The sequence below is a fragment of the Anomaloglossus baeobatrachus genome, chromosome 5 (genome assembly GCF_048569485.1).
Source record: "Anomaloglossus baeobatrachus isolate aAnoBae1 chromosome 5, aAnoBae1.hap1, whole genome shotgun sequence".
Taxonomy (NCBI): Eukaryota; Metazoa; Chordata; class Amphibia; order Anura; family Aromobatidae; genus Anomaloglossus; species Anomaloglossus baeobatrachus.
This window is the reverse complement of record NC_134357.1, coordinates 299,684,220-299,708,311: the sequence shown is the minus strand read 5'-3', so window position 1 is coordinate 299,708,311 and position 24,092 is coordinate 299,684,220. Positions and strand designations below refer to the sequence as shown.

The 24,092-nt window shown below is 51.8% G+C and overlaps 1 protein-coding gene across 2 annotated transcripts in view; it reads right to left on the bottom strand.

Annotated features, from left to right (window-relative positions):
• Window positions 1–24,092, bottom strand: part of TMEM94 (transmembrane protein 94) — a 149,901-nt gene that overhangs the window by 109,957 nt on the left and 15,852 nt on the right. For both annotated transcript variants that reach the window (XM_075349644.1, XM_075349645.1), the window contains exons 4-5: window positions 22,147–22,271; window positions 18,484–18,620 (exon numbers count right to left, since the gene is read on the bottom strand). In XM_075349644.1, coding sequence (XP_075205759.1) covers window positions 18,484–18,620; window positions 22,147–22,271 — 262 coding nt within the window. The remainder of the gene's footprint in view (window positions 1–18,483; window positions 18,621–22,146; window positions 22,272–24,092) is intronic.

The window sequence follows — 24,092 nt, the reverse complement described above, 5'->3', positions numbered from 1 at the left end:
CTATCACAAGAGATCGCATGTGCGACGGGGGCGGGGACTATCGCGCTCGGCATCGCTACAATCGGCTTGCGATGTCGTAGCGTGCAAAGTACACCTAAAAATCTGTCACTTAGACCCAACATTCAAATCTGTGGGCAGCAAGATACAGAGCTAGAAGAGCTGAACAAGTGATATATAGTGTTGTTGGAGAAGACTCAGTCTAACTTCTGATTCTTTCATAGAAAACCTTACCCTTTCTAAGCTTTGGAGTCCACGGGGCAGGTGTACTTGGTGTTTGACAACTATATTTCTATGCATAGTCAAAGAAGGAAGACTATCAATCACTTGAAGGACCACCCACCGGACTCCTAAGAAGCCTACTGAATCTTTGTCCTCAAAACTAAATTTACAGTGGGGAAAATAAGTATTTGATACACTGCCGATTTTGTAAGTTTTACCACCTACAAAGAATGGAGAGGTCAGTAAGTTTTATCAAACTGTGAGACAGAAAAAAAAAATACAGAAACTCACATTGAGTGATTTCTAAAGGCCGCTTTACACGCTGCGATATCGGTACCGATATCGCTAGCGTGGGCACCCGCCCCATCTGTTGTGCGACACGGGCAAATCGCTGCCCGTGCCGTACAACATCGCCCAGACCCGTCACACGTACTTACCTACCCGGCGACGTCGCTGTGACCGGCGAACCGCCTCCTTTCTAAGGGGGCGGTTCGTTTAGGCGTCACAGCGACGCCACAGCAGCGTCACTGAACCGCCGCCCAATAGAAGCGGAGGGGCGGAGATGAGCGGGACGTAACATTCCGCCCACCTCCTTTCTACGCATTGCGGCCGGGAGGCAGGTAAGGAGAGCTTCCTTGTTCCTGCGGTGTCACACATAGCGATGTGTGCTGCCGCAGGAACGAGGAACAACTTCGTAACTGCTGCAGTAACGATAATTGAGAATGGACCCCCATGTCACCGATAAGCGATTTTGCACGTTTTTTGCGACGATGCAAAAACGCTCATAGGTGTCGCACGCAACGGCATCACTAAATCGACCGGATGTGCGTCACAAATTCCGTGCTCCCAACGACTTCACATTAGCGATGTCGCAGAGTGTAAAGCCCCCTTAAATTATTCAAGCAATAAAATGCAAACTAAGTATTTGATACAATAGAACAACAGAATTTAATATTTGATACAGAAACCTTCGTTTGCAATTACAGAGGTCAGACGTTTCCTGTAGTTCTTGACCACGTTTGCACACACTGCAGCAGGGATTTGGCTCACGCCTCCAGATCTTTGAGGTTTCCCTCCAAAGATTTTTTATTGGGTTCAGGTCTGAAGACTGGCTAAACCACTCTAAAACCTTGAAATGTTTCTTACGGAGCCACCAGTTATTTGCCCTGGCTGGGTGTTTCAGGTCATCTTCACAGCTCTTACTGAGGGAAGCAGGTTGTTGGCCAAAACATCGCGATACATAACCCCATCTATCCTTCCTTCAATACGGTATAGTCGTCCTGTCCCCTGTGCAGAAAAGCATCTTTAAGGCATGATGTTTACACCCCCATGATTCATGGTTGAGACGTTGTTCTTCCAGTTATACTCATCCTCCTTCTTCCTCCAAACACGGAGAGTGCAGTTGATACCAAAAATAAAATGAGCACATACCTCCTCGAGATCATCCAGACGGTAACTGAAGAACCTCAAACCGGCCTGGACATGTGCTGTGAGATGAGGGACCTTGCGTGCTCTGCAGAATTTAATCCATGATGGCGTAGTGTGTTACTAACAGTAATCTATGATACTGTGGTCCCAGATCTCTTCAGGTCATTCACCAGGTCTTGGGCTGATCCCTGACCTTTCTCAGAATCACCCTAACCCCACATAAGATCTTGCATGGAACCAGTGACCTTGTAAGATTGACAGTTATCTTGTGTTTCATCCATTTTCTTGTAGTTGTGCCAACAGTTGTTGCATTCTCACCAAGCTGCTTGCCTATTGTCCAAGCTCATCTCAGCTCCTATGTAGTTCTGGGCTAATTTCAGACCTTTCTTAGAATCATCCTTACCCCACGAGGCAAGATTTTGCATGGAGCCACAGACAGAGTAAGATATTGACAGTCATCTTGTGTTTCTTCCATTTTCTAATATTTGATCCAACAGTTGTTGCCTTCTCACCAAGTCGTTTGCCTATTGTACTGTAGCACACCCCAGCCTTGTGCAGGTCTACAATTTTGTCACTGGTGTCCTTTGACAGCTCTTTGGTCTTGGTTATGGCGGAGAGGTTGGAGTGTGATTGATTAAGTGTGTGGACAGGTGTCTTTTATACAGGTAACTAGTTGAAACAGGTACAATTAATACAGGTAATGAGTGTCAGAGTAGGAGGGCTTCTTAGCAAAAAAATAACAGGTCTGTGAGAGCCAGAATTCTTGCTGGTTGATTACTGACCAAATACTTATTTCATACAATAAAATGCAAATTACCGTATTTTTCGGACTATAAGACGCACCTGACCATAAGACGCACCCTGGTTTTAGAGGAGGAAAATAAGAAAATAAAATTTTAACCAAAAAGAAGGGAATTTTGTTTACTTACCGTAAATTCCTTTTCTTCTAGCTCCAATTGGGAGACCCAGACATTTAGTGTATAGCTTCTGCCTCCGGAGGCCACACAAAGTATTACACTCAAAAGACTATATTACTTACGGTAATGGGATTTTCCTGAGTCCACGACAGCACCCACGAGAGAGGGATCCGCCCCCTTCAGGACAGAAAACCTACAGATAAAAAGGGGCGGTCCCCCTCCCTCATCAGTTAGTTTCAGAGAAATGGAGAGGAACCGCCACAAATTAGTAACAAGACAATAAACAACTAGAACCACCAAACCCAAAAGGGTGAAGAAAAACAAAGGGCAGGGGTGTAAAGGGTGCTGTCGTGGACTCAGGAAAATCCCATTACCGTAAGTAATATAGTCTTTTCCAGTCGTCACGACAGCACCCACGAGAGACTTAGAGAGATAACACTCAGAGGGTGGGAAAAAACCGCGCGAAGGGCCAAGCCTCCAACGGAAGACAGTGGAAGAACAAAGGCTAGCCGGCAGAGCCCGGAAGGGCGGACGGAGAGGACCAGGACGCAGCCGTACAATACCACCGAAGGAGACACCGGCCACATCCGACCAAGGAGGAGGCAATCGCCCAGGAGAAGGATCCGACACCGAGAAAGGCCAGAGGAACTCGCTTCCCACAGACGAAAGGGACACAGCATCCGCATCCAGCGGGACCAGGGACGCCACGCCACGCGAGGACCACAGCCGGAATCCTGAAAGACAAAGAACAAAAAACAAAGACCAATCCCGCCGCCAAGGGGCCGCCTAGCGACACAGGCGAGGACAGAGCCTTCCCAACGACAGGCAGCGAACGAAGGAACGGAGGGAGAAGCACCCCGCGCGGGAAGAAAAAACTCCCGAAGACACCCCGCGCGGCGGAAGAATAACCTGAACCGGAACACCCCAAGGAAGGAAGGACCAACGGACAGGGCCGGACAGGCGCGAACACGCCCAGAAGAAGCAAGGGCAACCAAGAGACAGAGGAACAGAGACACACCGGAACGGACGAGGAGAAGAGACGCAGATGCGAAGCAGGAAGCCCAAGGCGTCAGTCCAGGCGGAAGGCCAGGAAGGCGTAAGGCGGCAGAGGCGCAAAGCAGGAGCGCCGCAAGAAGCAAGCACAAAGCGCAAGGCCCAGAGACGCAGGACGAGAGCACAGGCCCACACGACCAGGAGGCCTCGAGGCACAGATGCCAAGAGGTACACAGGCACAGAAGCCAAGAGGCACAGAGGCACAGATGCCAAGAGGCACATAGGCACAGAGGCCAAGAGGCACATAGGCACAGAGGCCAAGAGGCACATAGGCACAGAGGCAAAAAGACAGAGGCCAAGAGGCACAGAAGCCAAGAGGCCCAGAGACCAAAGGCACAGAGACCAAGAGGCACAGAGACCAAGAGGCACAGAGACCAAGAGGCACAGAGACCAAGAGGCACAGAGCCCCAGAGGCCCAGAGGCCAAAAGGCACAGAGGCCAAAAGGCACAGAGGCCAAAAGGCTCAGAGGCCAAAAGGCTCAGAGGCCAAGAGGCCCAGCTGCCAAGAGGTCCAGAGGACAAGAGGTCCAGAGGACAAGAGGCACAGAAGACAAGAGGCACAGAAGACAAGAGGCACAGAAGACAAGAGGCACAGAGGCCAAGAGGCACAGAGGACAAGAGGCCCCGAGGCCAAGAGGCACGGCACAGAGGCACAGAGGCACGGAGGACAAGAGTCCCAGAGGCCAAGAGGCCCACAGGCCAAGACGCCCAGAGTCCAAGAGGCCCAAAGGCCAAGAGGCCCAGAGGCCAAGAGGCATAGAGGCGAAGAGGCACAGAGGCCAAGAAGCACAGAGGCACGGAGGCACGGAGGCCAAGAGGGAAGAGGCACCGCGGCACAAGGGCCAAGATGCACAGAGGCCCCGACGTACAGAGGCCAAGAAACCCAGAGGCCAAGAGACACAGAAGCCAAGAGGCACAGAGGCCAACGGCACAGACGCCAAGAGGCACCGAGGCCAAGAGGCACAGAAGCCAAGAGGCACGGAGGCCAAGAGGCACAGAGGCACAAGTGCCAAGACGACAAGCGCCAAGAGGTACAGAGGCCAAGAGGCACAGAGGCATAGAGGCCGGAGCCAGGAGGTACAGGGTCGGGAGACCCAAGCCAGGAGGCACAGAGGCCAGGAAAACCCAGAGGCCAGGAAGGCACAGAGGCCAGGAAGGCACAGAAGCCAGGAAGACACAGAGGCCAGGAAGACACAGAGGCCAGGAAGACACAGAGGCCAGGAAGACACAGAGGCCAGGAAGACACAGAGGCCAGGAAGACACAGAGGCAAGAGGCCCAAAGTCCAAGAGGCACATAGGGCAAGAAGCACAAAGGCCAAGACGCACAAAGGCCAAGAGGCATAAAGGCCAAGAGGCCCAAAGGCCGAGAGGCGCAGAACCCAAGAAGCCAAGAGGCATAAAGGCCAAGAGGCACAGAGGCACAAGGTCGGAGCCAAGAGGTACAGAGGCCAAGAGGCCAAGAGGCACCGAGGCCGGAGCCAGGAGTCACAGAGGCAGGAGGCCAGGAGGCCCAGAGGCCAAGAAGGTACAGAGGCCAAGACGGCACAGAGGCCAAGACGTCACAGAGGCCAAGACGGCACAGAGGCCGGAGCCAGGAGTCACAGAGGCATGAGGCCAGGAGGCCCAGAGGCCAAGAAGGCACAGAGGCCAAGACGGCACAGAGGCCAAGATGGCACAGAGGCCAAGACGGCACAGAGGCCAAGACGGCACAGAGGCAGAGAGGTCGGAGCCAAGAGACATAGAGACACAGAGGCCCGAGCCAGAAGGCACGGGGCCAGGAGGCCCAGAGGCCCGAAGGCCACACAGAGGCCCGAAGGCCACACAGAGGCCCGAAAGCCACACAGAGGCCCGAAAGCCACACAGAGGCCCGAAAGCCACACAGAGGCCCGAAAGCCACACAGAGGCCCGAAAGCCACACAGAGGCCCGAAAGCCACACAGAGGCCCGAAAGCCACACAGAGGCCCGGAAGCCACACAGAGGCCCGAAAGCCACACAGAGGCCCGAAAGCCACACAGAGGCCCGAAAGCCACACAGAGGCCCGGAAGCCACACAGAGGCCCGGAGCTACACAGAGGTCAGGAAGCCACACAGAGGCCAGGAAGCCACACAGAGGCCAGGAAGCCACACAGAGGCCAGGAGGCCACACAGAGGCCATGAAGCCACACAGAGGCCATGAAGCCACACAGAGGCCAGGAAGCCACACAGAGGTCAGAGGCACCGAGGCAGGAGGCACGAGGCCAGGAGGCAACTGAGGCGCGCGGCCAGGAAGCCCAAGGCACAGAGACAGTACACACAGAGGCCCGAAGGCAGGAGGCACCGAGGCCAGGAGGCACAAAGACCCGAGGCCAAGACCTGAGGCCAGAAGGCACAGAGAGCCGAAGTCAGAAGGCACAGAGGCCCGAGGCCAGAAGGCACAGAGGCCAAAGGCCAGGAGGTACAGCGGCCAGAGACCAGGAGGCACAGCGGCCAAAGGCCCAAGGCCAGGCCAAGGCAGGCAGCACAGAGGACCAAGGTCATGAGGCACAGAGGACCAAGGGCAGGCAGCACAGAGGAACAGAGGCACCAGCCAGGAAGCACGAGGCCCGGACTAAGAGACACAGAGGCCCGAGGCCAGGAGGTCCGGGGGCCAGGAGGTCCGGGGGCCAGGAGGAACAGGGACCAGGAGGCACCGAGACCCAACCCCAGGAGGTGCAAAGGTCAGGAGGCTCAGAGGCCGGAAGGACCAGAGGCCAGAGGCCAGGAGGGCCAGAGGACACAGAGGCCACAAAGACCAGGATGCTAGGAGGCCCAGAGGCTAGGAGGCCACCCCCCCTCAGAGGCCACAGAGGCCAGGAGGCTCAGAGGCCACAGAGGCCCGGAGGCCATACACCGGCCACATGGCCCAGAGAAAACACACACAGAAGGCACAGGGGCCCGAAGGCCACAGGGACCAGGAGGGCACAGAGGCCACAGGGGCCAGGAACCCACGGAGGCCACAGGTGCCAGGCGTCCCCAGAGGTCACAGGGGCCAGGAGTCCACAGAGGCCAGGAGGCCACAGAGGCCACGGGGGCCAGGAGTCCACAGAGGCCACGGGGGCCAGGAGTCCACAGAGGCCACGGGGGCCAGGAGTCCACAGAGGCCACGGGGGCCAGGAGTCCACAGAGGCCACGGGGGCCAGGAGTCCCCACGGGGGCTAGGAGTCCACAGAGGCCACAGGGGCAGGAGGCCACAGAAGCCACAGGGGCCAGGTACCACCGATGCCAGGAGTCAAAGGGGCCAGGACGCCACAGATGCCCCGGAGCCCATCAAGAGGTCACCCCTGCACACACCCCAGGCAGACACCATCAGGACGCCGACACATCAGGAGGGAGGCAGCCGACCTAGAAGGGGTGCAACCCCGGACAGGACAGGGCACCGCCAAGCAGGGGGGAAAGGCCGGCAGAGCCCCGAACCGCAGAAGCAGGAGCACAGCTGTCGGTGACATCAGGAGGGAGGCAGCACGGAGACAGACCTCGGACGCGGCAGGCCCAGGATACCCCTTCCCACGCGTGCACGCCGTGCAGTGGAGAAGACGCAGGCACGCGACAGGGAGAGGCTCTGGCCCCACCGCCATAGACTCACCAGCACCGCAGCGTCAGGCGAGGATGGAGGGGTCACGGGCTTCACAAGGAATCTTCCCGGCCGCTCCCCCGGAAGTGCTCCTGCCGATATCCGGGTCACTGCAGCAGGGAAGCCTTCAACGCGGCAGGGCCCCCCCCCCGCCGCGCACACGATCCAGGACCAGGACACCCCTTCCCCTGCTGCAGGCGTCATTCCCTGGCGGCAAAACCGGACCAGGAGAAGAGGACGAGGCGCACCGGAGGACGGAGTCCACGAGGGGAGCTCCACCGACCGTGCTTCCGGATCCAGAGCTCCGCCGTTCCCATGAAGACCGCACGGACTCAACAGGACCCAGGCACTGCAGGTTCCGATCCCAGCAGGACAGGAAACCAACTGATGAGGGAGGGGGACCGCCCCTTTTTATCTGTAGGTTTCCTGTCCTGAAGGGGGCGGATCCCTCTCTCGTGGGTGCTGTCGTGACGACTGGAAAAGTGTAACCCCTCCCCTCTGCCTATACACCCTCCCGTGCCTCACGGGCTCCTCAGTTTTGGTGCAAGAGCAGGAAGGAGGAAACTTATAAATTGGTCTAAGGTAAATTCAATCCGAAGGATGTTCGGAGAACTGAAACCAAAGAAACAATTGAACAACAAGCCCGAAGGGAACAGGGGCGGGTGCTGGGTCTCCCAATTGGAGCTAGAAGAAAAGGAATTTACAGTAAGTAAACAAAATTCCCTTCTTCTTTGTCGCTCCATTGGGAGACCCAGACAATTGGGACGTCCAAAAGCAGTCCCTGGGTGGGTAAAAGAATACCTCGATAAATAGAGCCGACAGGGCTCCCTCTTACAGGTGGGCAACCGCCGCCTGAAGGACTCGCCTACCTAGACTGGCATCTGCCGAAGCATAGGTATGCACCTGATAATGTTTCGTGAAAGTGTGCAGGCTAGACCAGGTAGCTGCCTGACACACCTGCTGAGCCGTCGCCCGGTGCCGCAATGCCCAGGACGCACCCACGGCTCTGGTAGAATGGGCTTTCAGCCCCGAAGGAAGCGGAAGCCCCGAAGAACGGTAAGCTTCAAGAATCGGTTCCTTGATCCACCGAGCCAAGGTTGACTTGGAAGCCTGCGAACCCTTACGCTGACCGGCGACAAGTACACAGAGTGCATCTGAACGGCGCAGGGGCGCTGTGCGAGACACGTAGTACCGGAGTGCTCTCACTAGATCTAATGAGTGCAAATCCTTTTTACATCGGTGAATTGGATTAGGGCAAAAAGAAGGTAAGGTGATATCCTGATTGGATGAAAAGGAGATACCACCTTAGGGAGAAATTCCGGAACAGGACGCAGAACCACCTTATCCTGGTGAAAAACCAGGAAGGGGGCTTTGCATGACAGCGCTGCAAGATCCGACACTCTTCGGAGTGATGTAACTGCCACTAGAAATGCCACCTTCTGCGAAAGACGTGATAAGGAGACATCTCGCAGCGGCTCGAAAGGTGGTTTCTGAAGAGCCGTTAGCACCCTGTAAAGGTCCCAGGGCTCTAGTGGGCGCTTGTAAGGTGGGACTATGTGGCATACTCCTTGCAGGAACGTGCGGACCTGCGGGAGCCTGGCCAGGCGCCTTTGAAAAAATACTGAGAGCGCCGATACTTGTCCCTTGAGAGAGCTTAGTGACAAACCTTTGTCCATTCCAGATTGAAGGAAGGAAAGAAAAATGGGTAAGGCAAAAGGCCAGGGAGTAAACCCATTCACAAAGCACCAGGACAAGAATATCCGCCAAGTCCTGTAATAGATCTTGACGGACGTCGGTTTCCTGGCTTGTCTCATAGTGGCAATGACATCCTGAGATAACCCTGACGATGCTAGGAGCCAGGACTCAATGGCCACACAGTCAGGTTGAGGGCCGCAGAATTCAGATGGAAAAACGGCCCTTGTGACAGCAAGTCTGTGCGGTCTGGAAGGGCCCACGGTTGACCCACCGTGAGATGCCACAGATCCGGGTACCACGACCGCCTTGGCCAGTCTGGAGCGACGAGAATGGCGCGGCGGCAGTCGGACCTGATCTTGCGTAATACTCTGGGTAGCATCGCCAGAGGAGGAAACACATAAGGCAGTTGAAACTGCGACCAATCCTGTACTAATGCATCCGCCGCCAGAGCTCTGTGAACTGCGGAGATGGTGGATGCTGTGGCTTCCACCCACTGCAGAATTCGCCGTACTTCCTGGAAGGCTTGACGACTGCGAGTGCCTCCCTGGTGATTGATGTAGGCGACTGCAGTGGCGTTGTCCGACTGGATACGGATCTGCCTGCTCTCCAGCCACTGATGGAACGCCAATAGGGCTAGATACACTGCCCTTATCTCCAGAACATTGATCTGAAGGGAAGACTCCCTCGGAGTCCAGGTCCCCTGAGCCCTGTGGTGGAGAAACACTGCTCCCCACCCTGACAGGCTCGCGTCCGTGGTGACCACAGCCCAGGTTGGGGGCAGGAAGGATTTTCCCTGCGATAGAGAAGTGGGAAGAAGCCACCACTGAAGAGACATCTTGGTTGCCAGGGAAAGAGAGACATTCTTGTCGAGGGAAGTCGATCTCTTGTCCCACTTGTGGAGAATGTCCCATTGGAGTGGGCGTAGATGAAATTGCGCGAAGGGCACTGCCTCCATCGTTGCCACCATCTTCCCTAGGAAGTGCAGGAGGCGCCTCATGTAGGACCGCCACAACGGATGCCATGACTTTGGTGAAAACCCGTGGGGCTGTCGCCAAGCCGAAGGCAATGCCACAAACTGAAGGTGTTCGTCCCCTATGGCGAAAACGCAAGAAGCGTTGATGTTCGGGTGCGATCGGCACATGGAGATAAGCATCTTTGATGTCGATCGATGCGAGAAAGTCCCCCTGTGACATCGAAGCGATGACCGAGCGGAGAGATTCCATCCTGAACCGTCTGGTTCTCACATGTCTGTTGAGCAGTTTGAGGTCCAGAACGGGACGGAATGAACCGTCCTTTTTTGGCACCACGAACAAGTTGGAGTAAAAGCCGCGCCCCTGTTCCTGAGGGGGGACGGGAATCACAACTCCTTCTGTCTTCAGAGCGGCCACTGCCTGAAGAAGTGCGTCGGCCCGAGCAGGGGGGGGGAGGTTGTGAAGAAACGAGTTGGAGGACGAAAGATGAACTCTATCCTGTAACCGTGAGACAGAATGTCTCTCACCCATCGGTCTTGAACATGTGGCCACCAGGTGTCGCAAAAGCGGGAGAGCCTGCCACCGACCGAGGATGCAGTTCGGGGATGCCAACAGTCATGAGGAGGCCGCCTTGGAGGCAGTGCCTCCGGCAGCCTTTTGGGGGCGTGACTTAGACCGCCACGCGTAGGCGTTCCTCTGACCTTTCTCCGGCCTATTGGACGAAGAGGATTGGGACTTGGCGGAGGGGCGAAAGGACCGAAACCTCGATAGTATCTTACGTTGCTGAGGTCGCTTCGGTCTGGACTGGGGTAAGGAGGAGTCTTTTCCCTCTCATCCAATCGTTCTCCAAACAATCGGTCGCCAGAAAACGGCAAACCGGTTAGGAATCTCTTGGAAGCCGAGTCTGCCTTCCATTCGCGCAGCCACATGGCTCTGCGGACTGCCACAGAATTAGCGGATGCAACCGCTGTACGGCTAGCAGAGTCTAGGACTGCATTCATGGCGTATGAAGAAAACGCCGACGCCTGAGAAGTCAAAGACGCAACCTGCGGAGCAGAAGTACGTGTGACCGCATTAATCTCGGTTAGACAAGCCGAGATAGCTTGGAGTGCCCACACGGCTGCAAAAGCCGGGGCAAAGGACGCGCCCGTGGCTTCATAGATGGATTTTCCCAGGAGCTCTATCTGCCTGTCAGTGGCATATTTTAGTGATGAGCCATCTGCAACCGATACCACAGATCTAGCCGCCAATCTAGAGACTGGAGGATCCACCTTGGGACACTGAGCCCAACCCTTAACTACGTCAGAGGGGAAGGGGTAACGTGTGTCAGCAAGGCGCTTAGTAAAGCGCTTGTCCGGAACCGCTCTGGGTTTCTGGACAGCATCCTTGAAGTTAGAGTGGTTGAAAAACGCACTCCGTGTACGTTTGGGGAACCGAAACTGGTGTTTCTCCTGCTGAGAAGCCGACTCCTCTATAGGTGGAGGCGGGGGAGATAGATCTAACACCTGGTTGATGGACGAGATAAGATCATTTACTAAGGCGTCCCCTTCAGGTGTATCAAGGTTGAGGGCAACGTCATGTCAGAGCCCTGAGCTGCGACCTCCGCCTCGTCCTCCAGCGAGTCCTCCAGCCGGGAACCTGAGCAGCGTGATGAAGCTGATGATTCCAAGCGGGCCCGCTTAGCTGGTCTGGGGCTGTGGTCCGTGGAGGAGTCCTCCACGTGAAACCTAGAGCCCACCCCGGGAGCGCGCTGCGGCGTGGACCGAGAGGGACCTGGAGGCGCCGATCCAACAGTGTCCTGGGTCTGTGTAAGGACCGGTCTGGACTGCAAGGCTTCTAGCAGCTTGGCAGACCATTTTTCCATAGACTTAGCCATGGATTGTGAAAGTGACTCAAAGAGCTTCTCAGCAAACACTGCAAACTCTGTCCCTGCCGCCTGGACAGTGGTAGCATGGGGGTCTACCTGAGCCGAGGGGCCCACAAGTGGTTGCGGCTCCGGCTGAGTCAGTGTAACAGGGGTCGAGCATTGCTCACAGTGAGGGTAGGTGGAACCCGCAGGCAACATAGCCCCACAAGAGGTACAGGTCGCAAAGAAACCCTGTGCCTTAGCGCTCTTGCTCCTTGTGGACGACATGCTGTTGTGTCCCAGGAGAGTGATCACAGAGGGTATAAGGGAAGAGTATACAGCCCGGCCGAACAGAGATCTATATATATATAAAGATATATAATACGTATCTATTCAGGCAACCCAGGGGGACCAGCACCGGATGACCGGTGTGGCTTACCGACCGCTAAAAAGCGGCGTGTGTGTCCTCCAGATTCCCTGCTCCAGGTCTCCCAGCGGTGAAGAGCTTTTTCCTGATGATTCTCCAGCACAGAATGTCTGAAAAAAATGGCTACTGGAGCTCTCAGAGGGGGAGTGGAGCGGTGGGCGGCACCAGGAAAAAGTGCGGGAATCTGGGGTCCCTATTGTGATCAAAGAGGGGGGAGGAAGCATACAGGATGCTCCGGCCCTCACTGCCGACGTCAGGACGGCTGTCCCGCCCCTACCCTGACAGACAGGTCCGGGGGCGGGAGTCTTGCCAGTAGGCCGCAACTGAAGCCGGGGACTAAATTTATGACCGCGGCCGACAAACAGGTGCGGTCGGCGCGGAAGTCCCCCGGCTTTCACGGATCAGCAGCCGCTGTGTGTCCCAGGCAGCGTCCGGTCGGCTGTCCCGCCCCTACCCTGACAGACAGGTCCGGGGGCGAGATTTTGCAAGTAGGCCGCAACTGAAGCCGGGGACTAAATTTATGACCGCGGCCAACAAACAGGCGCGGTCGGCGCGGAAGTCCCCCGGCTTTCACGGCCTAGCAGCCCTTGCAGCGTCCGGGTGCCAGGCGCTCCATGAACCGTCCCCATGGGGACACAGAGTACCTGACAGATGCAGGGCCCGGTCCCTGATAAAGAAAATACTCCGGTCCGGCAGATTCCACACAGGGGCTGCGGAGGGAGCACGGTCCCAGTACCTGGATGACCGCTCAGGATCCCACTTCTCCCAGAGCCCCCAAGGGATGGTGAAGGAAATACGGCATGAGGCTCCGGCTGTCGTACCCGCAATGGGTACCTCAACCTTAACAGCACCGCCGACGTAGTGGGGTGAGAAGGGAGCATGCCGGGGGCCCCGTGGGAGCCCTCTTTTCTTCCAACCGATAACATCAGCAGCTGCTGCTGACTAAAATGGGAATGCATGAGTGGATGTGTGCCTCCTTCCACACAAAGCATAAAACTGAGGAGCCCGTGAGGCACGGGAGGGTGTATAGGCAGAGGGGAGGGGTTACACTTTTGAGTGTAATACTTTGTGTGGCCTCCGGAGGCAGAAGCTATACACCAAATGTCTGGGTCTCCCAATGGAGCGACAAAGAAAATATGGTCATGACACACTGTTATGGGGCGAGGATCTGCTGCTGACACTGTTATGGGGGTAATGTCCCCAAATTCTCTACTAAGGTACCCCATTCTGATAAGGATCCTCCTGCCTTGTATATGATCCTGCTCATATACCCCCCATCCTGCTAATAATATACCCCCCATCCATCCTGCTAATAATATACCCCCCATCCATCCTGCTCATGATATACCCCCATCCATCCTGCTCATGATATGCCCCCATCCATCCTGCTCATGATATGCCCCCATCCATCCTGCTCATGATATGCCCCCATCCATCCTGCTCATGATATGCCCCCATCGATCCTGCTCATGATATGCCCCCATCCATCCTGCTCATGATATGCCCCCATCCATCCTGCTCATGATATGCCCCCATCCATCCTGCTCATGAAATGCCCCCATCCATCCTGCTCATGAAATGCCCCCATCCATCCTGCTCATGAAATGCCCCCATCCATCCTGCTCATGAAATGCCCCCATCCATCCTGCTCATGAAATGCCCCCATCCATCCTGCTCATGAAATGCCCCCATCCATCCTGCTCATGATATGCCCCCATCCATCCTGCTCATGATATGCCCCCATCCATCCTGCTCAAGATATGCCCCCATCCATCCTGCTCAAGATATGCCCCCATCCATCCTGCTCATGATATGCCCCCATCCATCCTGCTCAAGATATGCCCCCATCCATCCTGCTCAAGATATGCCCCCATCCATCCTGCTCATGATATGCCCCCATCCATCCTGCTCATGATATGCCCCCATCCATCCTGCTCATGATATGCCCCCATCCATCCTGCTCATGATATGCCCCCATCCATCCTGCTCATGATATGCCCCCATCCATCCTGCTCATGATATGCCCCCATCCATCCTGCTCATGATATGCCCCCATCCATCCTGCTCAAGATATGCCCCCATCCATCCTGCTCATGATATGCCCCCATCCATCCTGCTCATGATATGCCCCCATCCATCCTGCTCATGATATGCCCCCATCCATCCTGCTCATGAAATGCCCCCATCCATCCTGCTCATGAAATGCCCCCATCCATCCTGCTCATGATATGCCCCCATCCATCCTGCTCATGATATGCCCCCATCCATCCTGCTCATGATATGCCCCCATCCATCCTGCTCATGATATGCCCCCATCCATCCTGCTCATGATATGCCCCCATCCATCCTGCTCATGATATGCCCCCATCCATCCTGCTCATGATATGCCCCCATCCATCCTGCTCATGAAATGCCCCCATCCATCCTGCTCATGAAATGCCCCCATCCATCCTGCTCATGAAATGCCCCCATCCATCCTGCTCATGAAATGCCCCCATCCATCCTGCTCATGAAATGCCCCCATCCATCCTGCTCATGATATGCCCCCATCCATCCTGCTCATGATATGCCCCCATCCATCCTGCTCATGATATGCCCCCATCCATCCTGCTCATGATATGCCCCCATCCATCCTGCTCATGATATGCCCCCATCCATCCTGCTCATGAAATGCCCCCATCCATCCTGCTCATGAAATGCCCCCATCCATCCTGCTCATGAAATGCCCCCATCCATCCTGCTCATGAAATGCCCCCATCCATCCTGCTCATGAAATGCCCCCATCCATCCTGCTCATGAAATGCCCCCATCCATCCTGCTCATGATATGCCCCCATCCATCCTGCTCATGAAATGCCCCCATCCATCCTGCTCATGAAATGCCCCCATCCATCCTGCTCATGAAATGCCCCCATCCATCCTGCTCATGAAATGCCCCCATCCATCCTGCTCATGATATGCCCCCATCCATCCTGCTCATGATATGCCCCCATCCATCCTGCTCATGATATGCCCCCATCCATCCTGCTCATGATATGCCCCCATCCATCCTGCTCATGATATGCCCCCATCCATCCTGCTCATGAAATGCCCCCATCCATCCTGCTCATGAAATGCCCCCATCCATCCTGCTCATGAAATGCCCCCATCCATCCTGCTCATGAAATGCCCCCATCCATCCTGCTCATGAAATGCCCCCATCCATCCTGCTCATGAAATGCCCCCATCCATCCTGCTCATGAAATGCCCCCATCCATCCTGCTCATGAAATGCCCCCATCCATCCTGCTCATGAAATGCCCCCATCCATCCTGCTCATGAAATGCCCCCATCCATCCTGCTCATGATATGCCCCCATCCATCCTGCTCATGATATGCCCCATCCATCCTGCTCATGATATGCCCCATCCATCCTGCTCATGATATGCCCCCATCCATCCTGCTCATGATATGCCCCGATCCATCCTGCTCAAGATATGCCCCCATCCATCCTGCTCATGAAATGCCCCCATCCATCCTGCTCATGAAATGCCCCCATCCATCCTGCTCATGAAATGCCCCCATCCATCCTGCTCATGAAATGCCGCCATCCATCCTGCTCATGATATGCCCCCATCCATCCTGCTCAAGATATGCCCCCATCCATCCTGCTCATGATATGCCCCCATCCATCCTACTCATGAAATGCCCCCATCCATCCTGCTCATGATATTCCCCCATCCATCCTGCTCATGATATGCCCCCATCCATCCTGCTCATGAAATACCCCCCCATCCATCCTGCTTATGATATACCCCCATCCTGGTAAATGGCGTGTATCCTGTGGCACAGGAAAAAAAAAAAAACGTTTATACTTACCTTTCCTCACTCCCTGAAGCACCGATCTGTCTCAGCTGCAGCGCCGCTGTGTGGAGCCGTCACCGGTGTCTGTAGCATCACGTCTTCCTGTCTGTGCCGGCGGTAAGCTGATCGATTCTGGTGGATACTAGCGGCGCGCACAGCGATGACGTTATCGCGGTGCGCGCCGCTAGTGTCCAGATCAGCTGACCGCTGGCACAGACAGGAAGACGCGATGCTGCAGGGGGGCGGCTCCACACACGGGGACGGGTGAGTACACTGATTCACTGCACCCCGCGCTGATAATGATGCACGGGGGGCAGTGAATACAGCCGCACATGATCACTCCAGGCTGTAGTTGCCAGGGGTGATCACGGCCGGCTGCGAATTATGCACGCACCCCCCCCGCCCATCACCCCGCCCACCTGTCAGCGCCGGTTTCGCTGAGAGATGATGGGCGGGAGGATGGGCGTGCATATGTAATGAGCGGGCCCACGTGGTCACGGCAGGCTGCTGCAGGCTGCTACAGCCTGCTGGTGCCGCCGATGACCCGCTCCACCGCGGCACCCTCATTCCCCGCACCCGCAACCTTATAGTCAGACCATAAGACGCACCCCCCACTTTCCCCCAACATTTGGAAGGAAAAAAGTGCGTCTTATGGTCCGAAAAATACGGTAATTATTTAAAAATCATACATGTGATTTTCTGGATTTTTTTTAATCTGTCTCTCACAGTTGAAGTGTACCTATGATAAAAATTACAGACCTCTCAATTTTTTATAGGTGGAAAAACTTGCAAAATCATCAGTGTATTAGATACTTATTTTCAGTGCTGTAGATCTGCTCAGCGCCTTCTATTCCATGTTCAATATGACTGGATCCCCTTATATAGGAATGCCCTATGGGTATTTTTTTTAGAATACAGTATAGAAGGCAAGTCATGACTAGGATGGCCTTTTACAAGAATGGTTCCAATTACTACCAAAATATCTTGAAGATAGTGAACACCTAGGACACAATACATCAAGAATGGCGTTCTTTATACCGATCTTGATGCGAGGGTGTGTTGGAGTCAGGAACTCTTTATTCTTGAAGACATGCACGCTTCTTCATGAATCAGGACCAGCAGAGAAGTTGCGTGCACCTTTGTGTGTGCCTTGGTATTAATCTTACTCCAGTCGTGGACTGGAGTAAGATTTGTGGCGGTAAAACTCTTCCACTCTTCATGAATTTAACAAGTGGCGATGGCCAACTCCCCGGTCATACCCACCTCAGCCTACTTTGTCGGAGCTCGGTAAAAATGGTTTGAGAATGTCAAAAGTTGAAAAATGTTAGAGTAGCTGTGAGTTGCACCAAAACTGTTTAACTTTTTTAAAGCTTTTTAAGCCAGAATTCTGACATAGAAGCTTTGCTGAATAAGGCCATAGACATTAGATAACAGATTTTCACTAAAAAGAAAACCCTCCAAAACATTAATAGGGTTTCTGTTATGATCTGGTCACCGTGGATGATCACAAAAATCCCATCAGGAGAAAAAACACAAGAGTAGTTGGAACCTGAGCTGACCGTAGAACAGGACAGGACAGATAACTGATTGCAAAACCCTGAGGAAAAATACCAATCTCCGGATAAGAAAAACACAGACCACACGGACTCCTCCCCACTATATCAGGTACTCTTGTAAATAATGAAACAAAAAAACAAAAAAAACAAAAGCAATACAAAAGTGCAAATAATCAAAAACAGTAGAACCGGGAGAATCTCCCTTTTCTTGCAGTGGGACCTGCAAAAGGGGGAACCCCCATGCTCATCAAAACAGAAAGACAATTCCTCTCCTGCAAGCAAAAAAAAAGACTTTAAGCAAAACAAAAAGAAAAACAACAACACCCTTAGGTGTGGATCAGGCAATAAAGCAAATAACTTGCAACTTATCTGGAATGGTACAGGCACAGGATAAATGGAAGGACAATTCCAAGCCAATTCAGAGACACAGGAACAACATCTATAACTGGACCCAGCCAGCAGACACTCCTCTTCTATATAATCCATTAATTTATTTTATCCATCGGAATTGTGGTTTTCTAGCGCAGCATTTAACCCGTTTTTCTCTCAGCCATCTTGTTATTCTATATAATCCAGGCTGATCTGCAATTGGGCTTCCCAAACGCCCAATTAACTCCCACACCTGTTGAGACACAGTCAGCTTCACCCCCAGTCCTAACCACCAGAGGGAGCTCCAAACCATCACCCCCTCGGATGACATTCACAAGAGGTTCCATAGTTTTGAGGATTGACTGAGCACATACGTAACGGACCTGCAGCTAACAATAGCTGCAGTTGAGACATTTCCTCCATATTGACGTCATCGCTGCACAAGCTATTTCCCTGAAACCCTCCAGTTTATTGACAGGTCATGTTTGTGGCCAACAGTGTGGTTTAGTAAATCTGTGCAGTAGCATATTTATATGGAAAGTAAAGACCGCTGTAGACTTAAAAGAAATTTACCATCAATCTGGGTAATGATACTTCGCAATCTCCTGTCCACTTCTCTTTCCTTCAGCCTCTCATGGCGTCTCATTAAAAACAAGTCGAGAAGGAGTAACAGCAACAAGGCGCACGCATTACCCACCTCCGCCCCCTGGCTGGAAGAAATGAGGAAGAAAACTAATATTAAAACTTCAATGACAAATATATTTTCTTGGAAACACGACCCTGAGGTTGGCAGCTAATGACTCATTTCCTGGGTATAATTAATTATAGGTTTAACGCTTTACTGATGCACAGTTTACGAACCAGTCAGATCTCTCCATGAGCCAATAGGAGATTTCTGGGGTCTGCCGTTAAAAGGATTCCGATAGCAAAAACTACAATTATACATCAATTGATTAGAAATGGAGATTATACAGTGACATTGCTGGCTTAGAATCTGTACATTTATAAAATTGAGGACAAAAGGATGGCTCATCACATGGAAGTTGCTCTTTAAACGAGCCCCTGAATTTGTCCAGAACCTCAGTTCTTGTAAGCCCCTGAATCCACTTTGGTGAAACTTGAAGCATCAATGATTTGAAACATTTTCCCACAATATCTGAGAAGGCTACAATGTTCTGCTGTGTTACCGTGTCCTTCTGCTCACACTTCTGTAAATGTATGCCTATACACTCACTGACAGAAGTTCTGTGGCTTATCCATGTTATGCAAATAAAAGCTTATAACCTGACTTTAAATTCATCCATTGGATTCATAAATTACTCTTTTGAACTTGCCAAAATCTGACTTTTCTGTGTTCATTAAATCATCAATATTTCAGCTTTGTAGCAACTTTATTTTCATAACCTAAACCAAATTTTGGAGGGTTTCAGCTTTCAAAAGAGTAATTTATAAAACCAATGGATGAATTGAAAGTCAGCTTATAAGCTTCTATTTACATAACATGGATAAGTGACAGAACTTCTGTCAGGGAGTGTATGTTGTGACCATTTGTAAATTGCTATAAGTTGGAGTCAAACATTGCGTTATATCCATGTGTAGCCAACATCCTAGATGGGCTGCTGAGAAGTGCCTTCCTAAATGTTGCAGCGGTTTTCTGCCGCTTCACGAGAAATATAGAAATTGCTGATGCTGTACTTATTGTTAAAGCACAACTCCAGCATGTTTTTTTCAGCACTTCAGTGGTGCTTTAAATCTAAATTCCCTGCAGCTAGTCTTATACTCAGTTTCCAGTGGCTTCACCTTTTTTCAGTGTCGCTCCGGTCCCGCGGCACCATCTTGTGCCTCTAACTTCTGACAGTCCGTAAGTCATAAGATGAGTTACAAGCCTTCAGTGCAAGTCTATGAGAACCCCAACAAGGCTCTCATAGACTTGTATTGAGTTGTGACCTCCGGCGCACACCAGGAAACACTGGAGCTGACGGCAGGTCACTAACTACGAAGATCTACTGAAGCGTGGGTGAAAATAGATGAGTGAGGGTGAGTATAAAACACAGGGAAGGACTTACAATTAAGTAACCACTCCAACAGTGAAATAAATTAAAAAAAATGCTGGAGTGCCGCTTTAAGGCTATGTGCGCACTTACCGGATTTTTCGCGGATTTTGCCGCGGATTTGCTGCATGTTTCGCTGCAGAAAATGTTCATAACATCTCTGCAGTGAATCACCAGCAAATCCTATGGAGAAAAAAAATCCTGTGCGCACTGGGCGGAATTTGACAGCTGCGTGTTTTGCTGCGGAAATCCCGCAGCAAAAACAAGTGCATGCCACTTCTTTTCCGCACATCGCTGCGGGATTTCACTCCATTGACTCAATGTTAATCATGAAATCCCGCAGGGAATAACGCAGGCAGCAAATTCTGTGCGGTTCACTGCGTTTTGCTGCGTTATTCCCTGCGGTATTTCGCGGTTTACCTCCGGTAATGTACATCACTTGCTTGCGGTTTTGCAGGGAAGTGATGTCATTACAGGAACAGGAAGTCGTGCAGAGAGTAAACACACACACATCACAGACATAGAACACATCACAGACATAGAACACATAGACACAGACACATAGAACACACATAGAAAGAAAACGGAAATATAGAAAACAAAGAACGTGGGCTCCGCTGCATATTCACCGTCCAGCCGAGGTAAGCACACAGCGGCGGCCGGTATTCTCAGGCTGGGGAGGGAGAGGGGCAGGGGTAATGTCCCCCGCCTCACTCCCCCTCCGGCAGCCGAGAATATCAGCCGCAGCTGCCCCGGCACTGTCGCATGCAATATGCGGCACTGCCGGCGTGTCCTCGGCTCTTCTTGCCACCGTGTAGCAGTGGTGGCAAGGTAATAAAAGGGTTAATGATGATGGGGGACCACCGCCATTAACCCCAGGCTTGATCATGGCAGCGTCTATGTGACAGCTGACATGATCAACCCGTAAGTAAAGTGAAGAAAACACAGACACCGAAAAATCCTTTATTTTAAATAAAACAAACAAGCCTCGTTCACCAGTTTATTAACCCCTCCCGCACCAAAGCTCCGGCGTAATCCACACAGCTCCGACTCCGGCGTCCTGCACTGCTGACATCCAGCCGCGATGTGTCACAGACACAGGCTGAATGCAGCAGACAGCAGAGGTAATTATCGGTCATTTCCCACGGCCGGTAATGTGAACTCACTGCCGACCGTGGGAAATGCAGCGATCTGTCCTCTATCTATCTATCTATCCCTCTATCTGTCAGTTTATCTATCCCTCTATCTATTCTTCTGTCTATCTATCTACTCAGAATTAAATGACTTTTTTTTTTTTTTTTTTTTCAATGTGCTTTATTGCAGTGAATGCAATAAAGCACATCCCAACCCGCACGCGGCAAAACCGCGGCAATACCGCGAACAATACCGCGGTAAAACCGCGGCAAACCGCGGCAAACCGCATGCGGTTTTCGGGTGCGGTTTCCCGCGGTTTTTTACCGCGAGTGCGGTAATCTTTGAGAGGATGCGGAATTTTCTCAAGAAAATTCCATTTCCCAGTGCGCACAGAGCCTAATAGACACATGGCTACTGCAAAAGAAAACTGGGGAGGAAAGTGGAAAAGTGAAATAGTAATGAGCCAAAATTGTCAGCAAAGACAAGACATGAATAAAAGAAGTCATCATGTCTGTCTGTGCCGAATGGAGAGGAAGATGCAAAATGAATGACTGTTCAGAAAGAGCGTCGCCTGAGAGTCCCCGGACTTATCCACACATTATACATATATAGGACACAGAGTTGTATGGCTGTACTATTAATGTCAAGTTTGGTTACAATGTAAGGGGCATGTAAATGGGTGTAGTATGTAACGGGGGCATGGTTTTCCCACACAAAATGGAAACCTACTAACAATGCCCATTCCACCCCAGGATGCCCCACAATATTTGTGCACGTTGGAGGAGATTTATCACAACTGGTACTATGTGGAGCAGTTGGCTATAGCAACCAAGTAGTTATCCATTATTGGGAGAGTACATAGAGGCGTCCTCACAAATTGGTAATATGAGGAATTGTATTCCAATCCAGCAAACAGAATGTGGCAATAACATCTCACCAAGTGAGAACTTGACTGAAGAAACAAAAACATGTCCGACGTGACAGCTGCTTTCAGCAGTAGAATGAGAAGTGCTAGCACCCATGGAATGATATGAAGCAGAGCCAAGCTCACCTCCCATCCGGCTGGCTGCCATAACAGCATAGGAGCAGCAGCGTAGCAATCAACATCAGCGCAGCCCCAGGCCAATGAAAGCAAGACGAGCGGTTACCATGATAAAGGAAGCTCCGGCTCCAGTCCTGCGGAGAGAAAACCTACCTATAAAACATGACCTTGGCGCTTCAAAGGGCAAGTGCTGAAAGAAAACAAACCAGCAAGCGTGTCATATAGGATGAAAGCAAATCACAGAACAGAATCCCAAAACACTCATTTTGACCAAGATAGAAAGTTATGAAACCTTACAAAACACTTTACTAAGTAATTTTTCTTCATTCTCGTAAGAAACAACAAACATAAAAATCTGCTTTTCCTCTGTTTATTTGTCTACACTGATATCAGAATGTATTTATGTGGAGTACAGAGGATGGCAGTTATGTGGAGTACAGAGAATGGCAGTTATGTGGAGTACAGAGGATGGCAGTTATGTGGAGTACAGAGGATGGCAGTTATGTGGAGTACAGATGATAGCAGTTATGTGGAGTACAGATGATGGCAGTTATGTGGAGTACAGATGATGGCAGTTATGTGGAGTACAGATGGTGGCAAAATTTTGTTTTCGTAAAAATGGCACCAAAATTTATCACACAATTTCTGATTAACATTGCAATACCTCACAAGTCTCTGTACTGTACTGCTTAGCCACACAGTGATACACGCTAGGGAAGAAGCGATACTTGTCTCTTGGAGAACAGAGTTTCCTAGAATAGCTTGCAGATTTCATATACAGAGCCCCAGGTGCCATAACAGCAAAAATCCCTCCTAAAGTGACCCCATATTGGTAATTACATTTATCTACAGGTGTACTAATTATTTTGACTCCACATGTATATTCCAAAAACAAGCAGCAAAGGATGTTGCAGAGTGAAAATTGCAAATCTGCCATTTTAATGCCCAATACATCGTAGTGCCCATGCATTACGTGCCTCTGGAGACAAGCAGCCTGTAAATTAAGCAGGCTCCCCTCGCTACTGTAATGCCAAACATGTGGATGCTAAATGTGGTTTAGGCTATGTGCGCACTAGAACTGTGAAGTTTCTCAAGAAAAGGTCTTGAGAAACTTCTGGGAGTGGAAGATATCCGGACCTCCGGAAAAAATCCGCACCAAATCCGCATGCGGATTTGCCGCGGATTAGCCGCGAATTTGCCGCGATTTTCCCGCAGGTTGTTCCCTGCGGATTTTGCAGGCTGTACTGCCGAAATCCGCAGGGTAACTGCGGAAAAGAATTGACATGCTCATTTTCTCAAGAAATTCTTCTCAAGAAATTCTTCTCAAGAAATTCTTCTCAAGAAATTCTTCTCAAGGAAATTTCTTGAGAAAAATCTGCAGCGTGCCCACAGCTATTTTTTGTTCACATAGGATTTGCTGGGAAATGTCTGCACAAAGATTGCAGACATTTCTCAAGAAATTTCCGCGGGTAAATCCGCGGGTAAAACGCACTAGTGTGCACATAGCCTTAGGCACGCTGTGGTGCTCAGAAGGGAGTACCCAGAATTTGCTGGATTTCTTTTTTTTTTTTGGGTGGGGGGGTGCATTTCACTTTTCCAGGGATTTTGTTTTACTAGTAAAGTGGAAACCCCCTATATTTCCATTAACAGATAACACGCGGGGACTTTGTTTTTTGTGGATTAAATTGAAACTTTAATTGAAAATATTTTACATAAAATTTTGGATCTCATTTACCCTGTGCTCTCCACTGAGCATTTACATCAGGTTTCCATCTAAATCTCCCAATGATGTGATTCAGTTTAAACTCCAGAGGGATCCACTCACTGTTCAGCTTGACACCTCCAGATTAAAGGCCAGAGAGAGTCCAAAGTGACTTCATCTAAACCCTAGTAGTTAATGTTCCATCGAGGGTTCTGTATAAATCAGGCATTTCAACGATTTACACGTAAACTCT